Below are 12,433 nucleotides of genomic sequence, written 5' to 3'. Positions count from 1 at the left end.
ACCTTTATTTTATGTGTAAAATAACAAAAGTTACTGTCCATTATAAAGAGCATGTATGTTGTTGCTGATTTGTCTAGCCATGACACTAACTAGTAGCTAGTAAAGCAGTGCAAAGGGTTAATCATTTGTTGGTTGTGTCTTGGAGTTCCTCTGAACGCTTCATGTGTGTGCTAACTTGTCCAATAATCTAGCTAGTAACCATTTGCTATAAAAGATATAGTAAGTTCTTCAAATGAAGTGTTTGGGGGAACTCCGGGGTGCATTCGACATTGCTTAGCATGAATGAGCCGAACTTGTTTTACTCTTTAACATGGTTATTATTATTAGAATTTAATTTTCATTGTCACTATTATTATTACTATTTATTATTAGAAAAAGTTTAGATAAATTTAATACCTGTTATTTTATCAAATTTAAAATATATTTTCAAATATAATAAACAAACATCAATAAAATAGTATAAATTATTATAAATTTGTTATTTAATATTTTCACCTTTGATGTTGGTCGCAGTGATTAAGGTAATTCTATCTGTTGCTGCATTGGAAAGGATGCATATTGCATTGTGACATTTGGAGAAGCTCAAATATTCATGATTATGTGCAGCAAATAACGGCGTGGTTTGAAGTTGCAGTGCTGCTGGCTGTTGTGTGAGTCACATTCTGGCTGTTGAAATGCAAACTTTTATATATTTGTAATAACTTGAAAATTAAATTAGTCTGTTATGATGATATCCATTGCAGTTAATAGCAGAAAATTTAATTATTAAATTAATTATTATATCTTTATATTTTTAGCATATATTTTATATTTTAATATGTATTTTATATCAATAATTAATTTAAAGACTGTTTTTTGTACATGTAATATAATTATAGCAGTCACATTATGGCCAATTTACATGAATTAATAGATATAAATTTGTGCATAAACAAGTAGGGCTGCGTGTCTCACTACAAAAAAAAGAGCACAAAATGGCAGCAACATATCGGCGTTTTTATAAAGCTGCCATTATATTTATAAATTAAGGCGGTTTATGCAGCTGCCATAATTTTCTTGTAGAAAGCAGCGGTTTTTTGGTGCTTCTGGCGGTTTTAAACGCCATTACCTACTCTGCTTCAGTGATATAAAAATTCTTCTATTTCATTAATAAATATTGTGCTATTTAATCGAACCTCCATCGCAAAGTGAGAAACCAGGAAGAAACTCCATCGCAACATGAGATATGCAATCTCATCCACGAGGCTCTCTTCTGGCGGCAAGTCCTCCATCAACGCTTTTCTTCCAGCTGGATCTCCTCCATCAACGTTTCTTCAATTGATGGATCTGCTGTGTGATTTTTCCTGCTCTACCGTGTTGTTCTCTATGAAACTTCTCCTTCTCCATCTTCGTTGAATTAGGTTTATATACAAATCCACATTCTCTGCTTTTAATTACTCATATTTTGTTTTGCAAATTGTTAATACTTCTATTTCTGTAATTTTAGGTTTTGATTTTCTTCCTTGTTAGCAGAAATTGGGGGTAAAGTCTTCATGTAATTTCTTCTATTTTTTCTTACATCCGTGTATACAAATTTCCATTCTCTTTGTGGTTTTGATTTATAAATATGCTCTCGGTTGGTGCTTTACTGATTTGCATAGCACGTGTTTGATGAATTGCTTGAATGCTTACTTTTTTGTTTATACATTTATTCAATCATTGTTGTATGTGACATATCGCTTTTGCAGACATATCACAAATTCTTTTATTAGCTTGAAACTTGTTTTTGTGCTTTGTTAAGTTATTTGCTTTAGAGAACAATGAAGTTGTTAATAATCAGGTTGTTTTATATGCAGGTGATGAAGATAAATAGATTTGGAACTATTTAGAAGATGGAAGCTACTTAAATAAGAACCACTTGAAGATAGACATCATCTTTTCATTCATCTGGTGAGTATTAGCATGCTGAACTTAAATAGTGCTTGTGACCTTGAAATAATTAGTTTAAATTTAGTATTAGCATGCAGTTTTCTTATCAGCAGAGGTTGCTGCAGTAGCTGCAAGAGCTTTAATGCCAGAGCAACATGGTCTTGGTGGTTTAGCAATTCCACTCACCAAGTAACTCACACAAGGCTTTAGGTTCTTAATTACATCACTGCATGATGAAATTGTAGCCTCAGAACTAGTTACTGAGGTTACTAAAATCATAAGAACACATGTAGCAGCAACTGATTTCATGCTTATTTAATTAATTGTTATATGTGGTGGTGTTGATAGTGGTTTCAATTTGCATTGTTGGTCTATGTTTAGACATTTTTATAGGATCAAAGGAAGCTAAAAACTGCAAGTAAAAATAATTGTTAAATAGAGTACAAGAAAGATGAGTTTGATTTTGATTGTACAAGAAATTGTTAAAATTTTAAGTTTAGGTGGAAGTAATGAAGAAGGGGTTATTTAGTTTAAACAAGTAATATAAGTTGCACAAGATAATTGGTGCATATATAAATATTTTACAGTTTTCAAATCATGTAGGAATTTGATCACTATGGACATTTAATTCTGTGCTGGCTGGTAGTAAACCTTGTAAGGGTTGTTTATCACTATTGCACACTTTGTTAGTAGCGGTGACAATGAACCATCCAGGAGCAGAAGTGGGGCTAAGGAATAAGGAGTGGATCATCAAGAGCCACCAACCACCAAAATCAAAACTCAACAGAAACAAATAAAACAACCAAAACCTGTAAACTAAGTTACAAGAGAAAAAACACACACAACAACACACACACACACCCTGTGTTTTGTGTCTTGGAGATGGCAATGGCAATGGCGCTTCTTCGCAGGCTTTCAACTTCCATGGACAAGCCTTTACGTCCTCTCTTTAGTGCAGGCACAATTGTTTACTACAAGGTCTTCTTTAATCAAATTTCCAACCATATATGCTTTATATTATATTATTATCTTTATAATAACAAATATTCATATTCATAATGTTCTATGCTCCCCTACCTTAACCAATTAACTACTTGCCATTCCTTTCCCTTGCTTTTGAATGTAGTTCTCTTTACTTGATGAAGCTGTTTACGACAAAGAAAAATCCTGAGTTTCAGTAAGCTTATTATATAATTACAGTTAATATTATGCATATCTAGATATACATATTGTTTCAACTTTCAAGCAGAAAGGAAGAAAAATCAGACTTCTATCATAATATATTGATTTTCCTTTGCAGTGGCCAAAGCAATTGAATGCTTCACTTGAGGAAGTTGATCCTGAGATTGCTGATATAATTGAGCTAGAGAAAGCTAGACAATGGAAGGTAATATATTAGTTTATTATTACTTGCATCTTTGCCAGGGATATAGAAAATCTTGAAAAAAATTATCCAACTATCTGAGTTTATGCAAAACATTTGATATTGCTGAGTTTATGCTGCATGATATGATTCTTCCTAGCCAGGGGGAATATTGGATTGAATGTTTTATTGCCTATCATATATGATGATTGATGAGATGATGGTAGAGTTTTGCTTTTCAGTTTTCACCACACATATGGATTGACTTCTTGTTTTTGTTTTTGTGAAGGGGTTGGAACTCATATCCTCAAAAAATTTCTGATCTTTCTTATTTCAGGTATATTGACATGGCTAAAACACTATGCCAGAAGCGTGCCTTGGAAGCGTTCCGGTTGGATCCAGCGAAATGGGGAGGTAATCACACAATACTAACATAGTACCTGATTTGTTTTTCATTGTATATGAACAAATTTCCCTGTTTTGGCTTCATAGGACTTTGCTTTCACATCTCACACTTTCTCCAATGAATATTTCTATGTTCAATATGTTGTTTTAATTCCCAAAGGAAAGGGGAAAAGAATCAAAAAAAGAAAAAACAAGAGAGAGGAAAATGTAGCTTATGTGTCTCTTACCCCAATGTTGCAGTAAATGTGCAACCTCTGTCTGGTTCACCTGCAAATTTTCATGTGTATACCGCATTGCTGAAACCTCACGAGCGAATCATGGTGCTTGACCTTCCTCATGGAGGGCATCTTTCTCATGGATACCAGGTATTATCAACTTCCCTCACTCATTTACCTGTTTCAATAAAATCTAGTTAGATATATGGAAATAGATCAATGATCACTGTTATCATTTTTCTCCCCAATAAAGCTGTTATGAGATTCACTAGAATAACTTAGCAGTCTTTTATGAAACATAAGATTATTTTGATTAATGGATTTTCATTTCAGCAATGGGAGCATTTCTTGTCTATTAACATTTGTATAGAGTTACAATCAATTACTGCATGTTTGATTTACTGCATCTAACAAGGATTCAGGTGCTTTATGCTTGTATAAATGCATTTCAGGGGTATCACTTGAGCACTAAATCTTATACAGGAAAAGTGGCCTTATCTACTTTGAAGAATGCATCAAGGAACAAAGTTATAGAGATAGGTAATATTCATATCCTTACTCTTGTCTTCATCATTGGGACGTAATTGTCTGACTGCTCCTAGCTTTATGATCAATCTGAAGAATTCATTTATATATGAATTTACTTGCTTTATCATCTTGTATTTCTAACGGAATAGGAACAGTTGTATCATATATAAATTAATGCCAAGGTAGAGATATATGTAGAGATAGAGATTATTGTAAAACTAAAAAATCCTAGAAAAATAATTAATTAAAACCATATGAAAATTAAACAGGAATTATTATATATCAACAGAAGCACCACATACACATAACAGTTCTTATTAATAACTAGAAAATAGAGTATAATTATTAATTATTAATCATTATTATATAAGAGTGATGGAATGATTTTTTTCTTACCTGATTTGGGAGGTAGAATGGAGAGGGAAAAGATGAAAAGCACAGTGAGAAATTTGATGAGTCCATGTAGTAGTAGAGAGTAGGATCTACATGCAGGTGGAGCCATGATCAGTGAAAATATAGTGAAGGGTTTTCTTTACTACTACTCTAGGGTGGAAGAGAGGGCTTTAATTATTTGACCAATGTGTTTGATGTAAGTAACACAGTAGCTATGAATGAAGAAAGTTTATTGTGTCTGAGAATGAAAGAGTATGGAAGCAGTGAAAGGGAATTGGAGTGGTTGGGAGTGAATTGATATGACTAGTGAATGGAAATTGGAGGGTTATAAAAAAATTAATAAAAAAATAAATGAGGTTTTAATAATGTTGTAATAATATTAATTAATTATTAAAAAATGGGAGATGTGTTTCCTATTTGAGAGACAATGGTCTGAATTCATGGCTTATTCACTAATCAAAGTGGAAAATCATACGGTGAATAATTTCTTTCATTTTGGTCCTTTTTGGAATATGCAATGGTGATGAATAGATTTTCTTCATTGGATTCATATTGTGTGTGACTATTCTGAGTTTGACTGACTTATGGTGATGAAAACCAAATCTTTGCAAACCATGAATAACCCAGCCCCTTATTATTTTTACGGATTGTTGCATAATAGATGTGTTTTATATATTTTTAATATAAAAAATAATCATATATATGAATAAATTTTTTAATATCTAGTCCCTCTTATGAGACTGTTGGTGTAGTTTTTAATTCTTCAAAATGCTGGTAGTTTGCTATTTATTTGAGTAACTATTTATTTCTAACGTTCAATTTTCTTTTGCAGGTAATATTTATTTACACGGACATGAACAATGAAAATGTTGGAATGAAAATATTGGAATGATCCGTAGCAAATTTGTTGAGCATCTCTAGAAAAACTCCCAATGTAATAGAACTAACAATATTTCTTAGTTTGATACTTTGTATAGGAGTTATTATTTTTTTATTTGTAATACTAAAAAATCATATATTATGTTTAATACTTTGAGTTATATAATATTTTGTCTATGGATTATGATTTTGTTATTGTGGAATTTTAATAAAAAAATTATTTATTTAGCAAGATAAAAATAATAGTAAAAATTACATTTTTAAAAGATAAAAAATATCATTTTTATCCGGTAAAAACAGCAGTTAAAAAATGTCATTTTAAACGAAAAGGATGCCATTAAACCCTGGTAAAAACCGCGTTTAGAAATGCCATTTTAAACGAAAAGGATGCCATTAAATATAGGTAAAAACGGCGGTTATAAACGCCATTTTTAACGAGAAGGATGCCATTAAACCCAGGTAAAAACGGCGGTTACAAATGTCATTTTAAATGAGGAGGATGCCATTAAACCTAGGTAAAAACGGCGGTTATAAACCGCCATTTTAAACGAGGAGGATGCCATTAAACTCAGGTAAAAACGGCGGTTATAAACCGCCATTTTAAACAACAACAAAACCGCCGTTTTATTTGGTTAAAATGGCGGTTAAAAACCGCCATTATAACCGCCAAAAAACCGCCGTATTATCCACTGGTTATTACGGCGGTTTTCAGAAAACCGCCGTAATAACCAGAATGGCGCCCAGAATTTCGGCGTTTTTTGGAGGCGCCATTTTCGGTAATAATGGCGGTTGTAACCGCCGTAATTACCTTAAAAAACCGCCATTTTAACCCTTTTTTTTTGTAGTGTCTTATAATAAAAGTGATAATGCTGATGGCTAAAAAGCCAGAATTTGATGTTCGAGGAACTATGGTTTGAAGTTCTGATAGTTATAACAGTAACTACTAAATTAAAAAGTGGTTATACACTATAACAAACAAGAGTTTTCGTAACGGTCAAAAATCGTTATCGTAGATTAAAAAACCATTTCCTAAATTTTAGGCAACTTTGACAACGATTTTTGACCTGTGGTATATGCGGCCGTTGTCAATGTTCAAAGACAACGGTTTTTTACCTAAGGCAACAGTAACAAAAAAACCGTTGCCAAAGTTACTAGTATAGGCAACGATTTTGAAAAAAATTTTAAACAACGGTTTCAAACCGTTACTCGATAAGCAACGGTTTTAAACTGTTTTCTTTCATGATACAACAGTTTAAAACCATAACTAGATAGACAACGGTTTTAAGCTGTGGTAGTTTTATTATTCACAACACCAACGGTAAAAGCGTTACCGTTGGTGTCATTTTTTGGCAACGGTTTTAATACCATTGCCATTTTATAGTCGTCTAAGACAACGGTTTTAAAGCATTACCATTGTTTTTATTGGCAATGGTTTCAAAACCATTGTCATTTTATAGTCATCTAAGACAACAGTTTTAAAACGTTACCGTTGGTGTCGTTTTTTGGCAACGGTTTTAACACCATTGTCCTTTGTAACTTTTGACAACGATTTTTTGTAATATATAATTCTTTATTTACAATAGTAGTTTTCTCGTGAATGAAATTAATTTCAATTTTTTTAATTATTTAGTGTCAATAAATAATCTAAACTATTTGAATAAAGTCACTAAAGAAAAATAATTGAACATTTTCCATCAAATTTGACTTATAAAAATTGTTGTAAGATCCACAATCACATTATATTATCATTGCAAAATAACATAATACTAGTCTAGGTTATAACTACTTGTACTTATATCATCATCATTTTTCAAAATACCACAATACTATCATGACAACCTCGAATTTTATCATCTAATTTTGCAAAAAATATAACAAAAAAGAGTTGAAATAGCTAAGTAGCAAATAGATTTATCATCATGTCCACAAGTTCATGACTTTTACTCTGTAACATTTGCTCTTAAAAATTTGACCTTAATCAAGTTCGATTTCCCCTTTAATATAGTTTTCATGTAAAAAAAAAATCAAATATAAAACTACACATCTTTAATACTAATAATGTTGATGCGGCAGAAATTGGCAGATTAAGAAATTAATGTAAGAGATACGTTGCAAGTACAGTTCTTAACCAACCAAAAATCCGTTTATCAATTTAGAAGGGTTGTCACAAAATTAGAATAAAAATACTGGGAGTATGAATCCCAGGTCGTCTCCCAACGAGTTGCAGGAAAGAATGCAGCTTATTGGTCAGAGATTTTCTAGGAAATTTTGAGTTTGAGAAACAGAAAAATAAATAAGAGAATTTATATAATTCAAATAAAGGCCTTGACCGGGAGTAGATTAATTGAAAGTTCTATCCTTGTTAGATTTCTCTCAAAATCAATTGATAATTGAAGGTTGCTTCTACTTAGTTATCCCTTACCAAGTAAAGTAAAAGAAAGTCAAGTAAGTTGGAAGTCTACTTCTATTCACAAGTTCTAATCCTCTCCTTTGGGAAGGATTAGCATTAGTGACTAGAGAGCCAGCCAACAATAAACCCAATTACAATTTAACTCTTGAGTAATCCAACTCAAGGTTCTCTTTTTAATCACTCCCAATCAAGTTAGGGAACTACTCCATTATCATGAATGTAAACTTCACAAAATTAAAAAGGGAAATAAAAAAAGACATGATAATCAATAATAAAAGAAAGATCAATTAAAAATAAAAATGGTTCTTGTATTAATAAATTATAAAAATAATCCAATTGTAACTCTGGACAAATTAAGGATATGAAAGAATAAGTAAAAAGTAAGGAAAACAAACTAGAATGATGAAGTCTTGGTGGATATAATAACTCTTCTCAATATCCAAATCCAAAAAGCAATAAAGCAAAATTTTAAAAACTATGAATGTGTAGAGAGAAAACCTAGAGGAGGAGTAAAATCAGATCTAAAAACTAAAAACTATCCTAATGCGTTATCCTCTTGAGTCTCTGTATGTTCCCTAGCTCTAGTCTGTGCTTCTGGGCCGAAAACTGGGTCAAAACACGGCCCAAAATAGCCCCAGCGAATTCTGTTAATTCTGCAGATCGCGCATATCACGCGTACGCGTCGTCCACACGTGCGCGTCATTCAGCGTTTTTCCTTGCCATGCATACGCGTCGTCCACGCGTTCGCGCCACTCGTGCAGCTTTCAATCCACGCGTTTGCGTCAGGCACGCGAGCGCATCACTACGATTGAGGGAAGAGCTATGATTAGATGGCCTGGGAGAAGATTAAAATAATATTAAAATATCTCAGGTGTATAATTACTAAAACTAGATGTATCGGAACACACATAAAAACGTATCCAGAAATTATTTTCTAAACTACTAGCATAAATGACACTAGTAACATATTTAATATGATAATGGAAGATATATGATGAAGTATTAGCATTGCTAAAGTCATCAGAGAGTGCTGGTGTTAATCTGCACCAGTAGACTGTGAACTCGGTTAAACCAATCTTCTGTTTTTAACTAAAACAGATAAGGTAATATTATAATATTATTCAAGCATCTCTAATATTAATATAATAATATTATTATATTACTATTTCTCTTCTCTCATGAATCGAGTCCGGTTCGTCAAATTGAGACTAACTATGGAAACCAGAATAAAAAACTCTTAACCGATACGGCTCAAAAACTAGGTTCTTCGCGACTGCATCGTCAAGCTTATCTCAAAAGAAGTTCTTGCTTAGTGATGAAATGATAGTAATGAATATCGAGGTGCTTGATGATACAATAGAGGTGCTTCCTTTATTAATCTTCCAGAAAACTCTATGTCTTCAGAAAAGGTATCATGTACCCGAAAACTAGGTTGTTACATTCTACCCTCCTAAAAGAAAAATTTTGCCCTCAATTTCAGCCACGTGAAAAAATTCATCTTCAAGCGATCTATTTCCTTCAAGCCATCTTGATGAAGAGATCGGTCCGTTCCTTTCAGCATCTAAATTTCACATAGCCATAGTGATAAACCCATATTTTATGATATATTTTGTGCTTAATCTGAGTGATTTATTCAATCCTTCACCCACTTGTTCATATTATTTGCATGGTTTTACTTTCCCTTCCTTATTATGTGATGTATGTGAAAAACATGTTTCCTAGGCTTTAAAATTAATTATTTTAATTACCTTTATTTCCATTCGATGCCGTGATTAGTGTGTTGAGTAGTTTCAGATCTTCTAAGGCAGGAATGACTTAAAGGATGGAAAGGAAATATACAATAATGGAAGGAAAGCATAAAACGGAGTTTGTGAAGAAACTGGCATCCACGCGATCGCATGGGCGACGCGGACGCATGCCAAGAGCGAAAAAGCAGCGACGCGGCCGCATGACTGACGCGACCGCGCGCCTTAAGCAGAACACATATGACGCGGCCGCATGAATGACGCGACCGCATGACCCACGCGGACGTGTGACAGAGGTCACGCACCAGAAATTGCAGAAAACGCTCCCAGTGAATTCTGAAGCCCTTTTTGGCCAAAATCCAAGTCCAGAAGGCATAGACCAGAGGTTATGAAGTGAGGGAATGCATCCATTTAGGGAGACACTCCACTTTAGTTAGTTTTCATGATTTAGATTTAGTTTTGAGGGAGGTTCTCTCCTCTCTCTTAGGATTAGGATTTAGGATTTCTCTTAGTTTTAGGAGTGACTCTCGATCCCAGGTTCAATGTTCTTTTACTTTAAGCTTCCCTTTCACTTTTTATTCATTCTATTACTTTAGTTGATTATTTGATGTTGCAATTTAATTTATGAATTCTTCCATGTTACAAATTACTCTTTTGAATTAATGTTATTTGAGGTATTTCAGTTTAATATTGCTTTCTCTTATTTACATTATTGTTATTCCCATCTGAAGACATTTTTATTCCAGTAGATTTACTTTTCTCCTTTTGGTCTTGGTTAAGAAATCAGTAACTCAGGAGTTATCAAACTCAAACATGAATGATAATTGTTATCTTTGCTAATTAAATTGAACTTCAATAATCCTAATCTTTTCTTAGGAAATAAATAGGATTTGAAGATCAAACCAATTAACCCCTTGACCTTCCTTTATCTTAGTAAAGGTTAACAAAGTGGAACTAAGATTCAATTCTCATCATCATTGATAAGGATAACTAGGATAGGACCTCTAATTTCTCATACCTTGCCAAAAGTTTATTTACAGTCATTTATTTATTTTACTTGCCATTTAAATTACTTGTTCTTCATTTACTTTAATTGCTAATTAAACTATTCACTCCTCATTCTCAAAACCCCAATTTACAATCTCCATAACCAATAATAAGAACATACTTCTCTGCAGTTCCTTGAGAAGACGACCCGAGGTTTGAATACTTCGATTATCAATTTATTTAGGGGTTTGTTACTTGTGACAACCAACACGTTTGTAAGAAAGGTTGATTGCTTGGTTTAGTAACTATACTTACAACGAGTATTTATTACAACTTCTAAACCATCAATCTTCCCGCTCTTTCAAAATGGCACCGTTGCCGGGGAACTGCAATCGTGTGCCTTATTATTGGTTTTTGTAAATATTTTTCTTTTACTTGTTTATTTGTCTTTATTTTTCCCCTCTTTATTTATTTTTTTTTGCTACTATGAATTCTCACCCCTATCGCTTTGAGTTTGGTTCTAATGTTATTGAAAGGAATGGAAGTTATAACAGGAACATGCATTAAGGTCAGAGCAACCAAAGATGGATGGAGCCAAGAGGATCTGATCAACCCTTTAGGCAACAACACCGTCCAAGATATCATGGACAAAGACCATTCTACAATGCATACCAAGCAAATAGACATGGTGGACAACCTTGTAATTACCAACAAGCCCCACCCTGTGCTTATAGACCATCCTCTCAACATAACTTCGAACCACCACACTCACAAGCTCCTTTTCACCATTCACCGCCGTATGATCCTCATTTACCCCAGTTCCAATCCAATCACTCCCAAACACCAACACTTCCCCCTGTGCCATACCCAAATCTATCACCCCGAGAATCAGAGGTTCGCCTCAAGGAAACAGTAAATCGACTTCAAACAACCCTTCATCAACTGGAGCAAGCAGTAAGTCAATTATCTTCTAGACATTCGAACATTCAAGGACATCCCACAGCCCCATGTGGACAATCTAACAAAGAGCGTAGTATGAAGGAGATACTAGAAACTCCAGTGGACAAGACAGAACATGGCTTCGTACTGGAACAAGTAGAGGAAGCTGTCATTATTGAAGAAGAATAGTTGGTTGAAGACTTAGGAGACGCTGAACCTCCATGGGAATCCAAAGTTGTGGAGCATTCTGTCAAGGATGTTACAATTGATGCTAAAGAGGATTGTGCGCAATCCCCAGAGCAAGTCTTTCATGAAGAATTAGACAGAATAACCCAAGAAGCAAATTTCCTTGATGATGATAGTCACAAGTCAAGTTCTCCTAGTAATGAACTTGCATCCGCAAGTGAATTCTCTGAGATCGAAGAATCTTCCCCAAGTGAATACGAAGATGATACGGAGGTAGATTTCTCTCAACCTCCAGTCTATGACTTATGTGATGAGGAAGACATAGATGGCTTTGATCAGGACATGGATACATTTGAAGAATCTTGCAAGGAAGTGGAGAATTTCACAGAAGAACACAAGGGAGTAGAACTCACAGAACCACTGGAACCACCTATCCCAAGGTCATTACCACCCAATACAAGTTTTAAGTGGGTAC

General features: G+C 33.7%; 1 protein-coding gene and 1 long non-coding RNA gene across 48 annotated transcripts; one reads left to right on the top strand and one right to left on the bottom strand.

Moving 5' to 3' along the window:
- Window positions 1–56: 56 nt before the first annotated feature.
- On the top strand, window positions 57–5,875 carry LOC112750207 (serine hydroxymethyltransferase 1, mitochondrial). 47 transcript variants are annotated; one of them, XM_072219100.1, is made up of 11 exons: window positions 57–1,400; window positions 1,487–1,534; window positions 1,836–1,929; window positions 2,022–2,097; window positions 2,512–2,886; window positions 3,035–3,085; window positions 3,209–3,295; window positions 3,609–3,685; window positions 3,917–4,041; window positions 4,344–4,431; window positions 5,645–5,875. In XM_072219100.1, exons 8-11 carry the CDS (start codon window positions 3,619–3,621, stop codon window positions 5,674–5,676), a joined length of 312 nt encoding a protein of 103 aa, XP_072075201.1. In that variant the 5' UTR covers window positions 57–1,400; window positions 1,487–1,534; window positions 1,836–1,929; window positions 2,022–2,097; window positions 2,512–2,886; window positions 3,035–3,085; window positions 3,209–3,295; window positions 3,609–3,618; the 3' UTR covers window positions 5,677–5,875. The 47 variants fall into 47 exon arrangements, with proteins under 47 accessions (XP_072075201.1, XP_072075178.1, XP_072075203.1 ...); XM_072219077.1 differs by having other exon boundaries at window positions 4,314–4,431; XM_072219102.1 differs by having other exon boundaries at window positions 2,007–2,097.
- Window positions 3,931–4,953, bottom strand: LOC112750208 (uncharacterized). The gene is made up of 3 exons (XR_011873392.1): window positions 4,816–4,953; window positions 4,451–4,506; window positions 3,931–4,069 (listed from the first exon to the last, which is right to left on the bottom strand). It is a non-coding gene; the product is annotated as an uncharacterized lncRNA (long non-coding RNA).
- Window positions 5,876–12,433: the final 6,558 nt, after the last annotated feature.

This window comes from Arachis hypogaea, chromosome 15 (genome assembly GCF_003086295.3).
Source record: "Arachis hypogaea cultivar Tifrunner chromosome 15, arahy.Tifrunner.gnm2.J5K5, whole genome shotgun sequence".
NCBI lineage: Eukaryota > Viridiplantae > Streptophyta > Magnoliopsida > Fabales > Fabaceae > Arachis > Arachis hypogaea.
Note: the sequence above shows the minus strand (reverse complement) of the source record. Positions and strands in the feature narration are given on the sequence as shown.

Bases quoted from the DNA above. Each gene is read 5' to 3' on its own strand.
- LOC112750207 (XM_072219086.1), top strand. From the start codon at position 3,619: ATGGCTAAAACACTATGCCAGAAGCGTGCCTTGGAAGCGTTCCGGTTG. The intron at 3,686-3,916 runs GTAATCACACAA...CCAATGTTGCAG, and splicing joins GGATCCAGCGAAATGGGGAG to TAAATGTGCAACCTCTGTCT. The intron at 4,042-4,313 runs GTATTATCAACT...ACAAGGATTCAG, and splicing joins ATCTTTCTCATGGATACCAG to GTGCTTTATGCTTGTATAAA.